This window comes from Quercus robur, chromosome 10 (genome assembly GCF_932294415.1).
Source record: "Quercus robur chromosome 10, dhQueRobu3.1, whole genome shotgun sequence".
In the NCBI taxonomy this organism is placed as follows: domain Eukaryota; kingdom Viridiplantae; phylum Streptophyta; class Magnoliopsida; order Fagales; family Fagaceae; genus Quercus; species Quercus robur.
In genome coordinates, this window is record NC_065543.1 from 2,763,463 (window position 1) to 2,781,336 (window position 17,874).

Genomic DNA, 17,874 nt, shown 5'->3' on the forward strand with positions numbered 1-17,874 from the left:
AAGAATGAAGAGACGATTTGAAGAGGCATGATCTGGTCTTAAAATTTGCCGTTGAAGAACGAAGGTCTTTAGATCTGCCGTCGAAGAACGAAGAAGAAGAAGAAGAAGGAAAAACGATCTGACGAAGATGAAGAAACCCAAAACGAAGAACGATCTGATGACGAAGAATAGAGATGAAGAAAGCTAGGTCTGAAAACGATGAAACTCGAGTCTTTAAAACTCGAGTTCCACGTGGATTTTTATCCACATCAGCCACCACTCCTTACAAATCGGGACTTAAAAACTCAATTTTTATCTTAGAACTCGTGATGCTAGTTTCCAACATTGCTTTGCAACGTGACAACTAACTAAATTTTTTTATATTTAATGTTATTTGGGAAAAAAAATTCAGGAAGTGAGCAACAAGCAAGTGATATTCAAGGACTATTGATATGTACGCGACCACAAGTACCATCAAATTGAAGGTACCAGAGGGCTCCAAATAATGGTGTTCTTTTGAAGAATCTCTACTTGTCCTGTGACCTTGTCATGCATATCCTAATGCAACGAGTTATTCCTAAAGGATTCTCCAATTACACCCGCTGGTTCTATGAGTTTTTCTGTCTGGTTCCCCAGAAATTATTATATGGGTTCTGAATCTTCTCATAATTGTTACTGTTTTTTACTTATTTGAAGTGGGGTTCTTTCAAATTTGGAGACTGCCCATAATATGATTGCATAGCAAGATGAATTTTTGAGTTCTTTTTCTCTTCCGAATTGGAAATTTGAATTCTTGGGTTCCAACTTATGAATTTATACATTGTTCGTGGTGATTCCTAGTTTAAAAATTAGATATTTGAATTTAGAAATTAAAATACGATAGAATATGTGTAGTGGAATCTCAATTAAGAATCTTTATATTTTATTTTTGGCAAATGAAATGATAACTTAAGAGATATATATTTTTCATTGTGATTTATGGAAAATTGTCCAATTTGGAAATCGAATTTAGAAATTTAATGACATTAGAATATGTGTAGTTGGAATCACAATAAAGAATCTTTTACTGGTAGATAAAATGATAAAGTATAGTTGATGAGAAATGCACAGATTATGTCTTTGGAACTTGTGGAGTTATAAATGACAAAAGGAAGAAAGCAGAATGCTTGAAGAGGAATAACCTTGTTAAAAAATTTGGAGACCACTGAAAGATTAACTAATTCTTTTTATGACTAAAAGAGATTAATGAGATAGCATAATATATATATATATATATATATATATAAGTGACTGCTTGTTCAAAATGATGTTGTGTACAATTTTGAGCTTGCAACTGTGAACTTTTCTTTGCGGAAACTTGCAGCCAATAAACGAGTATGGAGTGGCTAAAGTTTTGGATTCTGGGCATCCAGACTTCAAGACAGGTGACTTAGTTTGGGTTCTGCTAGATGGGAAGAGTATAGCCTAATCACGGAAACCAAAGGCCTCAGAAATATCATGCGCAGTGATGTACCCCTTTCCTACTATACAGGACTTCTGGGTATGTTGTTTGCTTATTCTATAAAGTTTGGATTGACTTGAGATTTAGACAAACATTCCATTTTCATATGCATGTCTCATAGAGTAGTTTCATTAATTTAAGATCTCCTTTTGATTTTGTGGGCATCTTGTTCGATTCTCCCTGTAACTGTGCACTAATCTTCTAACTTTGCCATTTTGTTTTAAAAAAGGTATCCCTGGTATGACCGCTTATGCTGGTTTCTAGGAAGTTTGTTATCCTAAGGAAGGAGAATATGTCTTCTTTTCAGAAGCATCTGGTTTTGTTGCCCAGCTTGTTAGACAATTTGCAAAATTGTTGGGTTGTTATGTAGTTGGAAGTGCTGGGAGTAAAAAAAATGTATATTCTAGTTGCATTATTGTCTGTCTCTCCAAGTCATCCCTTGTTTTGAGTTCCAGACAAGTGGTTGAAAGATTCACTTTCTTCTGCTTGATGTTTACCAAGCATGCTTGTTCTTCTTATGGGCCTTAAACAGAAAAGGGTAATTTTTTAAATTTCTTATTCATTAAGGATTTACCTAACATGACATACTATTGAGGTATAAGATATGAGGCTTTTCTTTCATTAGATAGAGTTTACCTCCAAATTAGTTTGAAAGAAACTTCATCCAACCCACCATTTGATGATTCAAATGACTATTCATGTCTGATTTACCATGGTGATAATTGAAGCTATGATTTTATCAGTGGTGTAGCTGCAAGGAAGAGTAAAGAACATGGTTTTCAAGTTCATTGGTCAAGACCTCCTCCTTATTTTTTCCCTTTAAATGTAAGTTGAAGGAATTCAACCCCGGATTTAACCTCACAGATTGAATGGAGAAGAATGCCATTATATCACATGGCCAATGGCCAATGGCCAATAACCAAGCAGTATTTCCATTAATTTTTAGTGCAATTGTAAATGATTTTCAATTCAAAATATGCAAAAAATACATGCACTCGCATATGATAGCATTTATTAAGCACTGGACAATTTCTCTTTATTTTCACCCTATATATACATATAGGACATAATTATTCTCCATAGGCACTAGCCATAACACAACAAACTAGACACAGTGCTCATGCTACCTTCATACAATGTATGAGTGAATCATTCACGAGCAACAACAACCACTTGTTTTCCAAAGTTGCGACCACTAAATAGTCCAACAAGGGCAGCTGGACCACTCTCAAGGCCTTCAACTATGTCTTCCACATACACCAACTTCTTTTCTCTAATGTAAGGCAGCACAACGTCTAAGAACTTGGGATATAGGTGATAATAATTGCGATGTGTATAGCCTTTTATTTGGATCCACTTGTATAAGACCTGTATCAAATTTTTGATACCTTCAGGCTCATCAAGATTGTATTGTGAGATCATTCCGCACATAGCAATGCGACCATGGTGTCTCATGTTGAGGAGCACAGCTTCAAGCATTTTGCCCCCAACATGTTCAAAGTAAACATCAATGCCTTCAGGGAAATACCTGGTGGCAAACAAAACCACAAAGTTAGTGATGCATTTTTTCACTGTTTGAAATGTGTCCACCCAGTCACTGGAGATTAACTAAAGAGATAATATCTGTTGAGGAATTGGGTGTATGAATGTTGAATGGCATAGTCAAATTTTGAGTTTTTGAATTTTTCAACTAATGTGGCACATTTTGGTCTGTTCGCTGAACCAATCAACTGGATAATAAATTACTGTAGATTAGCAAGCTCAACTTGAAAAATCCAATGCAAATTATGTTGTATGTTAGTTACCTTTTCAAAGCTGCGTTCAAGTCATGCTCTTCTTTGTAATTGAAAGCTTCATCGAACCCAAGCTTATTCTTCAAAAGATCAACCTGTGCGGAAGAAAAAAGAATTCATTTGAAGGATAGACTCTTCAATTCACAAAGTAATAGAAAAGAAAGAAGGAATCAATGAATGAAAAAAGAATTAGAATTATTGCAACATATATAGTATATAAAATGAAACTAGATATTATACGACACATCTAAAATAGCAGCCATTGAGTGCTATACCTTTTCTTTACTTCCAGCACTTCCAACAACATAACAACCCTCCAACTTTGCAAATTGGCCAATAAGCTGACCAACTGCACCAGATGCTGCTGAAACATAGACATATTCTCCTTTCTTAGGGGCCCCAACCTCATAGAAACCAGCATATGCAGTCATACCAGCCATACCTGTGGAATAAAAAAAAATCCTCAAATTCAGATGGAACATTGAAATTAATTCAAAAGTGAAGTAACATAACCAAGAAAAAAATATAAACTAAAGCAATTAAGCATTGATTTATACTACTGTAATTAACTTTATGGGTCAAGTATCTATAATATGAGTATACAGATTTCAACTTGATTTGCTGAAATTTGTAGTAGGTTTGGAGAAAAGTATCAGTAGGAGATCTCACCTCTAAAGCTAAAGCAATTAAGAATCTATGATGTATTTGAGCTTGCACATTTGTATATGTATGTTATCTGAAATGAATTTGAACTTTATAAACAAAGCTTACCGAGAATTCCAGTATAATAAGAAAGAGGTACATCAGTATGTTGGATTTTAATGAGTGTTTCAGTTTTAGTGATTAGAGTGTATTCTTCCCATCCTGTGATCCCCCAAACCAAGTCCCCTGCCTTAAATTCTGGATGCCCAGAATCCAATACTTTCGCCACACCATACCCGAGAACTGGCTGCATGTGTATATGGTTTCACCAAAATTAGAAAACAAATTACAAGCTTAGTATCACATGTATACACCATGGTATATAACAAATGCTAAAGCTACAAATTTTAGTATAAAAAGTACATGATAATGAATTTGTCAAACTTCAACATATAATAAATGTCTCACTAATTTGTGACACATCTCATTCAGTTATGTAGTAAAATTTATAGTATTCCAAAAAAAAAAATTTATAGTATTCTTCAGATTGACTTACAGAGCCAGGGGTGTAGAAAATATATCCAGATCTAGAGAGACCTGTAGTTTTCCTCATAAAGAAATGCATGACAGGATCGCAGGACAGATATAGGTTCTTCACCAAAACTGCATTTGAATTTTCAGGAACCTTTAACTTAATGGTTCCAGTGGTCAGGTACATGTCTGATTCTTTAGGAGAACCAATGACATAATCTCTGAATATCACTTGTTTGTTGCTCACTTCATCTCCAACTCTCACCATTGCTACTCTCTGTCTCTCTCTCACTCTATATATCCTCTTCAAGAATTTAATATAAAACTTTTTGTGTCAATGTTTTTTTATGTGTAATGGTTCTTCTCTACGGACCACAAAGTTCTATTTATAGAGCACATTTGGAAGAGAGAAATGAAATATGTTTCAGATTGAGTTCCACGCATGACGGCTGACGTGTCCGGGATGCAAAGCAAATACATAGTATTCTTAGGTGCACGTAATTGCTTACGCTATAAATGCTCTAAACTTCGAATAGTCAGCACTTTGTACCATGAACTTGAAGACTGAGAAGTTCACCACTACTACAATTTTAGATCATTTACAAATTGATATGGGTTCTAATTACAACTTTAAAAATGTAGATTACATACATATATATATATATATATATAAAACGTTAAAGGTTTTTTTTTTTTTTTTTTTTACCAAAGATTTTGGGTTCAAAATGCTATGATTCTAATCAATTATTGGATCAGTCTACGTCACTTGATCCAAGTTTTTTTTTTTTTTTTTTTGGAGAGAGTTTTTAACCCGTATCTCTCTATTCTGATAATTACTCATTATCATTATATCAAGATATTGATTGCTTTTTATAATTGCACCTGTTACAAGTTAGTATATACGGTACAATTGCCGCTTGAAAATTAGTCTTATATTTTTGTACATATCAAATAAGTATTTGCGTGATCGAATAAGACTGCAGCTCTTTGCATTGTAAAATTAAATTAGGTTTGTACTTTCTCGGAGTCAAGAATGGGGGCCCACAAATCAAATTAAATTTCTTTTAATCATGCAGGCCTTTGTACATATCAAATAAGTATTTGCGTGATCGAATAAGACTGCATCTCTTTGCATTGTAAAACTAAATTAGTTTTGTACTTTCTCGGAGTAAAGAATGGGAGCCCACAAAGACTTTGAACCAAGTCATCTTTATCTTTCTATTATCTTTTTCTTTTCTTTACAAAATAAAAACAATAAGCTAATTTAAATTCCTTTTATATAAATATATAAATATATATATATATATATATATATAGAGAGAGAGAGAGAGAGAGAAATTCTATGGTACACTCAAAAAAAGGAAGGTACGGTACCCACTAGTAGGTAACTTGCTACACCAGGTTATTTTTTTCTCACATTTGACGGTTCCATCCTCATATTATGTAGTTCCAACATCACATGTGACAGTTCTTTTCTCACATTTGGTGGTTCCCTTACATTTTTTCTCACATTTGACAGTTTCATTCTCACATTATGCAGTTCCAACATCACATGTGACAGTTTTTTTCTCACATTTGGTGGTTTCCTTACTTTTTTTCTCACATTTGACAGTTCCATCCTCACTTTGTGTGGTTCCAACATCACATATGACAATTCTTTTGTCACATTGGGTGGTTTCCTTACTTTTTTCTCACACTTAACGATTTTATCCTCACATTATGCAGTTCTAACATCACATGGGACATTTTTTTCTCACATTTGGTGGTTCCTTACTTTTTTTCCTCACATTTGACGATTTCATCCTCATATTGTGCGGTTCCAACATCACATATAATAGTTATTTTGTCACATTAGGTGATTCTCTTACTTTTTTCTCACACTTGACAGTTTCATCATCACATTATGCAGTTCTAACATCACATGTAACAATTCTTTTCTCACATTTGGTGGTTCCCTTACTTTTTTTCTCACATTTGATGATTTTATCCTCACATTATGCGATTCCAACATCACATATGACAGTTATTTTGTCACATTGAGTGATTCCCTTACTTTTTTCTCACACTTGACTATTCCATTCTCACATTGTGCAGTTCCAACATCACATGTGACAATTCTTTTGTCACATTTGGTGGTTCTCTTACTTTTTTTTTCTCACATTTGACGATTTCATCCTCACATTGTGCGATTCCAACATTACATATAACAGTTATTTTGTCACATTGGGCGATTCCATTACTTTTTTTTCACACTTGATGGTTTAATCCTTACATTGTGCAGTTCCAGCATCACATGTGACAGTTCTTTTCTCACATTTGGTGGTTCTCTTATTTTTTTTTTCTCACATTTGACGATTTCATCCTTACGTTGTGCAGTTCCAATATCACATGTGACAGTTTTTTTCTCACATTTGGTGGTTCCCTTACTTTTTTTCTCACATTTGACGGTTCTATCCTCACATTGTGCAGTTCTAACATCACATGTGACAGTTCTTTTATCACATTAGGTGGTTCCCTTACTTTTTTCTCACACTTGACGATTCCATCCTCACATTGTGATGTTCCAACATCACATGTAACAGTTCTTTTCTCACATTTGGTGGTTTCCCTACTTTTTTCTCACATTTGACGGTTCTATTCTCAAATTTTGTAGTTCCAACATCACATGGGACAGTTCTTTTGTCACATTTGGTGGTTCCTTTTTTTTTTTTCACATTTGACTGTTCCATCCTCACATTGTACAATTTCAACATCACTTGTGACAATTCTTTTGTCACATGTGACAATTCTTTGACCTTATGATTTTGTAACATAAATAACCCTGAAACCTAAAAATGACCGAAATGATCTTGTAACCTAAAAAATAACTAAAATACCTTTAGAACCTAAAAAACGACAGTAATGCACTTGAAATCTAAGAAAATTACCAAAATACCCATAGAACCTTGAAAATGACCGAAATGACCCTAAAACCTAAAAATTGACCGAAATACCCTTAGAACCTAAAAAATGACCCGAATGAAACCTAAAAAATGACTAAAATGACCTTGTAACCTAAAAAGTGATTGAAATACCCTTGGTACCTAAAAAAGACCTTAACGCACTTGAAACCTAAAAAATTACTAAAATACCCTTGAAACCTAAAAAATGATTGAAATGGCTTTGAAACCTAAAAAATGATTAAAATACCCTTGAAACCTAAAAAATGACCAAAATACCCTTGGAATCTAAAAAATTACCGAAATATCCTTAGAACCTAAAAGCTTATCAAAATACCCTTAGAACGTAAAAAATACCAAATGACCCTAAAACCTAAAAAATAACCGGAATATTCAAGTGTGATGAGTTATGCTTAGATGATTCATAAAAGAACTTTGATCTTTTTCTTAGAGATGGAGAATCGGAGATACAAAAATAAGGTGGTTTTGTTTCCACCTCTTATAGTCTTCCTTGTTTGACCACATATTGAATAAATTTACATAATAGAGCATTAGTATTGATGGAGGCAAATTTCTAAAATGCTAAATTTACTAACCAAACATAAAAAAAATGCTCATGCATTAGTGGAAGCAAAGCCAAATTTTTTGGCTTTAGAGCTATGGTGCACATCTTTCTTTGCATGTGCACTGTAGCTCAAATGCTTAAGGAAAAAAAAAACAATATTTTTATTAAGAGATATATTATTTTATTGTGTTGGTGGTGGTTGTTGTTTATTGTAGTTAATATATTATTTTATTGTGTTAAATACTAAAATAAAACCACTAATGTTGGGTGGTTTGTAAAATGAGATAGTAAAATAAATAAAATAGCTTTTTGTGGTACTAAATTGCTAAATTTTTGGCACCACTAATGCTAATGCTAAGGGTGTCTTTTACATAAGTATTGTTGCAACACAAAGGTGGAAAGAGCTTTATAATTAGTCATTTTTCATATCAAAATTCAAGGCAATTTCTTTTTCTTTTTTATTAATCTTTCAGTTCTCCACATTATTTCAAGGTAATTTGTGTTTTGCATTACTACCCTAGCGAATCAAATGAACTGAAAATTTTGTTGAAATGCCTTATTAGCCTTAGCATTTACAGAAATCCAAAAACACCTCAGCTTAGTTTAGGACATCTACCCCTATTTGTCAAAAGAAGAAAATTAACTATTTTATAGTTGAAACTAACGAGATAAAGCTTCTAACTACAAGACAATAACTTCTTAACAAATATATCACTCCAGAGCCATTTGACTCCCTGAGTCATTGCATGTGTGATCGATCTTATGTGATTTTCTCTTGCGACAAACATCTGTGGACAATCTGAGAAACAAATGTCAAAGAAAAATAAGAAAAGATCAAATTAAGAGTCAGAACCAATTTTACATTGAATTTTGATTAAAAATATTTCTAGATTTTATTAAAGCTGTTAATATATATTAGAATTGACATCCTTAAACAAGTCCAATTGTCAAGCACTAGCTCATGACAAAGAAAACAAATGCTATGCTTCTACATTTGGTTGTTGCTGCAAGGTCTAGGTAACTTGCAGCAACATTCATTTCTTGATCAAGTAACATTGCACCTTTTCTACATAGCTCACTAAAATGAGTCAGATGGAAGTGTCATTACCAACAAGTTGAGAACAATGCGCATATATGAAACTTTTCCCATTTTCTTGACAGTTTTTATATTAGGATAAAACTTACCTAAATCCTTACTCCATATCCAAGAAAGTAGGAAAACATTGGACAAAAAATTGAAAAGAGACATCTAAGAATGCTAGGAATAACTGAACTCATGCAAAATTGATGCATACCCCAAATGCAAAGAAGTGTCTGAATGTTCATTTTCCTCAGATGCAAAGGTAGAAACAACTTTTGAGCCTGAGAGTAAAAACTTCCTCTCCAAAGGGTTGAATTCAAGGAAAGGTGACTTGCAAGTTCACCGTATTTCATCAAGCTTTTTATGATTTGAACATGAAAAATGAGGCAATAGATTTTGTTGTATGCAAAAATTATTGTATAGAAGAAATGGTTTTGATCTCACCTATTTGCTTAGAGCCTCATTCTCTAGTAGGGCCTTTGGTTCCTGAAGGTAAATAAAGCCAAAAAGAAGATAAAAGACATACCAAAGTTATATATTTAAAAATGGAATGGTAATCCAATGAAGCATGCTCATTGGGTTCTACACTACTATTTTCATTAGCCTGAGTCTGTTTCTTGCTTTCTATGATAATACAACCATGGGCACTTCAGTAGAAGATATCATTTACTTACTAATTCCCTAGTAAATGCTATGCCAAATTGCCCCCCCACCCCCAAGAAAACCGTATGAATTCTTTAAAAAAATTTCATCTTTCCAACTTTGGTCAAATTATTTCAAACCGGAATTTCATATTTTCTTTTATGTGATTTCAGTTCAGCCTATATGTTCACCATCACCACATGGGAGCAAACTTTAAGTGTGCTTAGGTGGAACCAATATAGAAGCTATACTAATTACTATTCCCGAATCCCAATTGAATTCTCAAACACCAAAAGAATGATTTTTAAAAATAAATCTCCAGATTGATATATGACATAACCCAAAAACAGATCTTACTAAAAATGTTATAAATTTATTTTACTTTTTCATACCAAAGGGAAACATTCAAAGGCACCCTCTTTTTGGGCCATTGCTGGTTGGACCATGTTAGTGACCTACCAAGTTAATAGGTGAAAACTTTGTGTTCTATAACTCAAAGGGTCAATCATAAACAACCTTTAATTTTGTAGAAAGAAATTCTTTCTAACTGTTGAGACCCCTTTTTTTTATTGATCCTAATCAAGATGCTCATTCATAAAAGCAACCAAAAGACAAGAAAAAAAAAATTAAAGAGAATATTTAGTTTACCTATGTTTTGGACTTCTTAAATTGCTCCAAAAGAACTTCCTCCTGCAATATTAAAATTAAAATTAAGTCTTGTGGAAGAAGCCACATAATCACCAAGCTTTATTAAATTGAAAATTAGTTGCCATTTTGCTAATAATTGAGGGACTAATTACAATTTGGGTGATCGCCTATATGAAAGAAAGAAGATCTTCTATATATACACGTAAAACAATGCAGATTTTTCTTAGAAATCGGTAGAAATTTTCACAGTTTTGGTCTCTAAAACTTCCGGTTTGCACTCTCTTACCCAAAAAGAAAAAATGTTTGTATTGTAACGTTTGGACCGAAAATAAGAAAGAAAAGAAAAAGATTGACGTTTTCCAAAAATCCAAATCTTCCATTATGAGTAATATGACCCACAAAAACCAAGTTTGTTTGACAATTAATATAAACCATATTGTGCCACTTAACAAATAACAGATCAGGGAAGAGTACAAAACAAACCCAAAAATTAAATTAAAATGATTAAGTAAAAGAAAAAATATCTAACCATTCTTCACGACTCAATGAAGGTCATGTAGGTGTAGGATTTGATCTTTCTAGGTCCCAGTGACTTCAACCAATAGAGAGGAAAATGATTAAAAATCAAAATCCTGATTTGAATACCAAACAGAGGAGCCATGAAGGTTTGAGAAAGGCGGCTAGACAGAATCACAGAAGAACCCGTGATCTCTCTCAAACTCCTTGTCAAAAGAAGAACTTTATTTTGTTTTTTGGGTTTTATACAAAACCTAGATGATCGGTAGCAGGTATCTTAATAAAATTAAATAAACGGACCAGATTAAAACAAGTAAGATCTATGGCATTTTCCCACTCTAAATGTAAGTTGAAGAATTCGACCCTAGATTTAACCTCATAGATTGAACGGAGAAGAATGCCATTAGATCATATGGCCAATGGCCTATAACCAAGCAGTATTACCATTAATTTGTTTGATTCAATGCTAAAATAACCGGGAGGATATTGCTCATGACATCACAAATCTTTGGCTTATGCCCTGTTGTTTCACTCTCCTCTGCTTGGCAAATGATAAGAATACATTGTGTTGATTATTGCCCTTTGGATGAGAGGGAGAAGTGGGTAGTAGAGGAGACTAAAATAGAGTTAGTAAAAAATTAGACTAATTTCTGATCATTCTACTCTGCTTTCCTTTATTACCCCTTCATCCAAACTGGCCCTAAATATAAGTTAAAGGAATTCGACCCTAGATTTAAGCTCAATGATTGAAGGGAGAAGAATACCAATCGATCATATGGCTATTGGCCAATAAGCAATCGGTATTAATTTTTTAATACAATTGTAAATGAATTCCAATTCAAAAGTTGTAAAATTACATGCACATGCGTGCATATAATAGCATTTATTAAGGACAATGTAATTTCTCTTTATTTTCATCGTATACATATAAGATACATAATTATTCTTTTAGCCCATAGGCACTAGCCACAACCCAATAAACTAACCTGATCTCTTGGCCTCAAAAAAAGCCTTCCATAAGTTAGACTAGAATGGTAATCTGACACAATGGTACATACTACATTCATACAATGTATGATTGAATCATTCATGAGCAACTACAACTACTGTTTTCCAAAGTTGCGACCACTAAAAAGTCCAACAAAGGCCGCTGGACCACTCTCAAGGCCTTCAATTATGTCTTCCACATACACCATCTTCTTTTCTCTAATGTAAGGCAGAACAAGGTCTAAGAACTTGGGGTATAGGTGATAATAATTGCGATGTGTATATCCTTTCATTTGGATCCACTTGAATCCAATATGCAACAAATTTTTGATACCTTCAGGCTCATCAAGATTGTATTGTGAGATCATTCCACACACAGCAATGCGACCATGGTGTCTCATGTTGAGGAGCACAGCATCAAGCATTTTGCCCCCAACATGCTCAAAGTAAACATCAATGCCTTCAGGGAAATACCTGGAGGTGACAAACAAATTAACTAAGTGATGCATGTTTTCAGTGCTTGAAATATGAGTCCACCTGGTCTCTTAACATAATCATAACCTACCAAGCTCAAATATTATTGCTTAGGTTGCATTTGGATTAGTAGTGCTAATCATGAGGAAATTAGCTAAAGAGGTGCTATCTCTTGGGGGAATTGGGAGTAGTGAATGTTGAATGACATGGTCAATTTTTTTTTTCACATTTTGATGAATGAAGCTCAACTGGGAAAATCCTCTGCAAAATTTTGTTGCATGTTACTTACCTTTTCAAAGCTGCATTCAAGTCCTGCTCTTCTTTGTAATTAAAAGCTTCATCGAACCCAAGCTGATTCTTCAATAGATCAACCTGATGCAGAAGAAAAAGTAAGTGTTCATTTAAGGGATAGCCCCTTCAATTCACAAAGTAACAAAAAGGAAAGAAAGAATCAATAAATGAAAATAGAAACAGAATTATTGTAACATATAGTATATAAAAAGAAACTATATGTTATATGGCACATTTCAAATAGCAACCATAGTGTGCTATACCTTTTCTTTACTACCAGCACTTCCAACCACATAACAACCCTCCAACTTTGCGATTTGTCCAATAAGCTGACCAACTGCACCAGAAGCTGCTGAAACAAATACATATTCTCCTTTCTTAGGAGTTCCAACCTCATGTCATGCCAGGCTTCCCTATAAATGGAGAAAAAAAAATCCTCATATTTAGATAGAGCATTGGATTTAATTATGAAGTGAATTGACATGACCGAGAAAAAATAATGAAAAAGAGTAAAGCAACATGGGAATGGCTCACCCCAAATTTGGTTAATGTTTAATTTTTTTTTTTTTTTTTCTACTATTGCAATTTCCCAAGTGCGACTAAACCACCTCTGACCCACAGATTTTAACATTATAAAATTAATTTATACTACTTAAATTAAGTTTATGCTTCAAATTTTTAATAACTATACAGATTTCAACTTGATTTTCTGAAGTTTACAGTAAAATTGGAGAAACTCAGAAAAGTATTACAAAGGAGCCTCATCTCTGAAATAAAGATTCTCTCACGCCATCAAGCTAGAGCAATTAACAATATATGATGTATATGGGCAAGCATATTAGTATAAGTGTACCGAAATCAATTTATTTCAAATCTTACATCAATTTTAGCTTCATTAACAATAGACCTTACCGAGAATTCCAGTATAATAAGAAAGAGGTACGTCAGTATGCTGGATTTTAATGAGAGTATCAATTGTTTTAGTGATTAGACTGTACTCTTCCCATCCTGTGATCCCCCAAACCAAGTCCCCTGCCTTAAATTCTGGATGTCCGGAATCCAACACTTTTGCTACACCGTACCCGAAAATTGCCTGCATATATATATGTTTTCATTAAAATTAGAAAACAAATTACAAGCTCACTATCACATGCATACAGCATAGTATGAAACAAGTTCTACAATTAGTACAAAATTTAGTATTAAGTGTTTACAAACATGACAATGGATTCGTCATACTTCAACAACATATTACAGAGCAAGGGTAAAGTAAAAGTTATAATATTCCTAGCAAGTGTAACTAAAAAAACCAAACTAAACGACAATTCTTGAGATTGACTTACGGAGCCAGGGGTGTAGTAAATATATCCGTTGGGACCTTCAGCTTTCCTCATAAAGAATTGCATGAGAGGATCGCAGGACAAATATAGGTTCTTCACCAAAACTGCATTTGAACCTTCCGGAACCTTTAACTTAATGGTTCCAGTGGTCAGGTACATGTGACATGTCTGATTCTTTAGGAGAACCAATGACATAGTCTCTGAATATCACCTGTTTGTTGCTCACTTCATCTCCAACTCTCACCATTGCTATTCTCTCTCTCTCTCTCTCTCTCTCTCTCTCTCTCTTTATCCTCTTCAAGAATTTAATGTAAAACTTTTTGTCTCAATAATCTTATGTGTAATGGTTCTTCTCTACGGACCACAAAGTTCTATTTATAGAGCACATTTGGAAGGGAGAAATGAAATAATTTCCAAATTGAGTTCCATACTTCACGGCTGACGTGTCAGTGGTGCAAAGCAAATATATATAGTATTCACAGCTGCACGTAATTGCTTACGCTATAATCTATATATATATATATATATATATAAAACCGAAGCCTTTGAGACTCCCACAATTTTTCACATCATCATTTTAATATTTTAATTTTTAAAACTAAATAGTGAGAGAGTCCTAACAGGAGTCTCTTATATATATATATATATATATATATATATAAAAGAGACAAAATCTTTGAAAACCCTAAAGCAATCTCTTCTGTCCGTCTCCACTAAGAGAGAAAACCCTAAATTTCAATTTTTTTGGTACGCTTGCTATTGCTTTTTCTTTTTTTTGTGAATAAGTTTTTTTTTGCTTTTGTTTTGTGTCTGGTGGAGGTGATCTTGCGGCTGTCTATTCTTCCAGGCCCTATGAGATTTTACATGACTTTCATTAGCGATAGAGTAGTACTTTACAATATATAGTATAACTACAAGTATTGTGGTAAGTTTGCTAACTTTTTGTGTGGTTCAAAGATGCTATATTCTATATTATTTTAGATTATATAACCTTAAGCTTTACCTTATGGAGACCTATGTATAAAACTGAAGCCTTTGAAACTCCCACAATTTTCCACATTATCATTTTAATATTTTAATTTTTAAAACTAAATAGTGAAAGAGTCCTAACAGGAGTCTCTTATATATATATATATATATATATATATATATAAAAGAGACAAAATCTTTGAAAACCCTAAAGCAATCTCCTCTGTCTGTCTCCACTAAGAGAGAAAACTCTAAGCTTCAATTTCTTTGGTACGCTTGCTATTGCTTTTTCTCTTTTTTGTGAATAAGTTTTTTTTGCTTTTGTTTTGTGTTTGGTGGAGGTGATCTTGCGGCTGTCTATTCTTCCAGACCCCATGAGATTTTACATGACTTTCATTGGCGATGGAGTAGTACTTTACAATATATAGTATAACTACAAGTATTGTGGTAAGTTTGCTAACTTTTTGTGTGGTTCAAAGATGCTATATTCTATATTATTTTAGATTATATAACCTTAAGCTTTGCCTTATGGAGACATATGTTAGGTTGTCTCACATCAGAAGTAGCTTATTGCATTTGTTGTACAAGTTTTCAATTCCTTTTGTGTGGATATTTTATCACAGCTATGGAGTAAGGTATATGCACTATATGTTATCTTATATTTTCTCTTATGGTGTCATGCTTCTTTGTTTATTAATCTATATATATATATATATATATATATAACCGAAGCCTCTGCTGGCACCACAATTTTCCACGTTAGCATAATATTTAAAAAATAAAAATAAAAACATTATAACTCCTCAAAACCCTAGCAACCTTACCCCTCTCTCAAGTTAAGAAATATAAAGCCACGGTTTCTGCAAACTCTCTCTCTCCAAATATAAATATCAAATTCAACCCCTTTAATTTCTCTTTATATTTTTGAGGCTTCTATAGAGTTATAGTGAGTTATGTTGATTTTGTTTTTTTTGTGTATGTGTATAGATGGTCATAATACTTCGATATTCCAAGAGAAGTTTGTGTTTTCGTTAATTGAAGGCCTTAGAGAGATAAGTGTTGCAGTTTGGAACAGCAATACAGAAGACGATTTCATTGGCAGCGGAAAGTAATTACTTTGTCTCATATTTTTGTTTTTTGAATTGATTTTGTGTGCTTTTTAGACCCTTTTGGATCAATTTTGTTAATTGGGTGTTTTTTTTTTTTTTTTTTTTTTTGATAGGGTCCAATTGGGGAAGGTTCTTTCAAAGGGTTACGATGACCGCACTTGGTGTCTGTATAGTAATAGTGGGGGGTACGTAAGTGCTATAAATTACTAACCATTTTAAGTGTATAATCTGTTTCTAAAATTTAAGTGGATGGAGGGGTTTAAGTTTGCTCAAATTAACAAATTCTTCACATATTCTTGTAGTGGAAAGGCTTTGATAGTTTTATTGAGCTAATTCATAGTCCTGATATATTAATAAGTTTGGATTATATAGTAACACAATCAAATTAAATTCGTTGCTACCCATAGAATAATGTGTGAAGAAGTTGTTACAATGCTCAAATTTTAACTTCATTTTTGTTCACCATTGAATACTCATATAATCAATTTCTAATTCAGTGTTCAAGAATTAAACCAAAATTCTAACCGCGCTATCATAAAATATTATTATTAGTATGAATTTTATGGAGTTACAGTGTTCAGGAATTAAACCAAAATTCTTTTAAATTATCTATAATATTTTGTCCTCCGAAAATTTTCTCTCTTTAATTTTAGTATATTGTGTTTCTTAAGCTATAGAGAGATTTTATTTGTTTCTTATTTTCAATAATAAATCATTTTATTGCAATACTGGTAATTGTTTGAGAAATCCAATATGTTTATATCTCTATAGAATAGAGAATAGTAGAAGCCAATTTTATTACAACTACTTAAATTGAGTTGACTTAATTCCGTACAATTACAAAGTATAGCATGAAAGATAATCGAATTAATTGTTTTAATTTTTATTTTCTTTCCATGTTTTGAATTTCCTCTATATTATTATTACAATTGATCAAAGATTGAGAAAGTAACCTTACTACTCTAATTTGAAGTTTAATGCGTCCTTCTCAAGTCATGGTCTTTATTTATATATTTGCAGTTTATATTTCTAACCGTAGATGAGAAATTAAGGCTCAATTGCACAATATGTATAAATACTTTAGAAGGCAACTTTAAATAGTAAGTCAATGTGTCTCTTACATTTGGGTATTAGTTAGAATTATTTTCAAATGATTGTACCAATAAAAGTGAATGTATATAAATTTTGTTTAACTATCCTGTGCATCGCACGGGTTAGCGACTAGTTGCTCTAAACTACGAATAGTAAACAGAATCAACACTTGTACACCATGGACTTGAAGTTCTCCACTACAACAAATTTACGTCATTTACAAATAGATATGGGTTCTAATTGTAACGTTAAAATATAGATTATATACATGAATATAGTACAACTGATTTTTTTTTTTTTTTGAGTAAATTAAAAATTCTACCTCTAAAATTTGGGAATGTTTGGATTTTAATTTTTACACTCTAAAATTTCAAAATTTGAAATTTACCATCTAGAGTTTGGGAGTATTTGGATTTTACATCCTAATATTTCATAATTTGGATTTTACACCCTAACTTTTAGGTGTATTTGGATTTTACTCCCTAAAGTTTGGGGATGTTTAGATTTTACACTCTTTGGATTTTATACCCTAACGTTTTAGAATTTGGATTTTACTTCCTTAAGTTTGGAAGTGTTTGAATCTTACACTCCCAAATTCTAAAATTTTAGGGTGTAAAATCCAAACACCCTCAAACTTTAGGGAGTAAAATCCAAATTCTAAAATATCAGGGTGTAAATCCAAATACGCTAAACTTCAGAGGGTAAATTCTAAATTCTAAAACTTTAGGATATACAATATTCCAAACACCCCCAAACTTTAGGGGTGTAATTTGCA

General features: G+C 32.8%; 2 protein-coding genes, 1 long non-coding RNA gene and 1 pseudogene across 3 annotated transcripts in view; 1 reads left to right on the forward strand and 3 right to left on the reverse strand.

Annotated features, from left to right (window-relative positions):
* Positions 1 to 17,874, forward strand: part of LOC126704468 (2-alkenal reductase (NADP(+)-dependent)-like) — a 121,064-nt gene that overhangs the window by 89,496 nt on the left and 13,694 nt on the right. The gene's annotated exons all lie outside the window — the stretch shown is intronic.
* Positions 2,458 to 4,814, reverse strand: LOC126704465 (2-alkenal reductase (NADP(+)-dependent)-like). The gene is made up of 5 exons (XM_050403505.1): positions 4,472 to 4,814; positions 4,045 to 4,222; positions 3,549 to 3,715; positions 3,286 to 3,368; positions 2,458 to 3,008 (listed from the first exon to the last, which is right to left on the reverse strand). Exons 1-5 carry the CDS (start codon positions 4,712 to 4,714, stop codon positions 2,630 to 2,632), a joined length of 1,050 nt encoding a protein of 349 aa, XP_050259462.1. The 5' UTR covers positions 4,715 to 4,814; the 3' UTR covers positions 2,458 to 2,629.
* LOC126704476 (uncharacterized) lies at positions 8,370 to 10,315 on the reverse strand. Its single transcript, XR_007648191.1, has 2 exons — positions 9,476 to 10,315; positions 8,370 to 8,749 (listed from the first exon to the last, which is right to left on the reverse strand). It is a non-coding gene; the product is annotated as an uncharacterized LOC126704476 (long non-coding RNA).
* LOC126704474 (2-alkenal reductase (NADP(+)-dependent)-like) lies at positions 11,683 to 14,260 on the reverse strand (annotated as a pseudogene).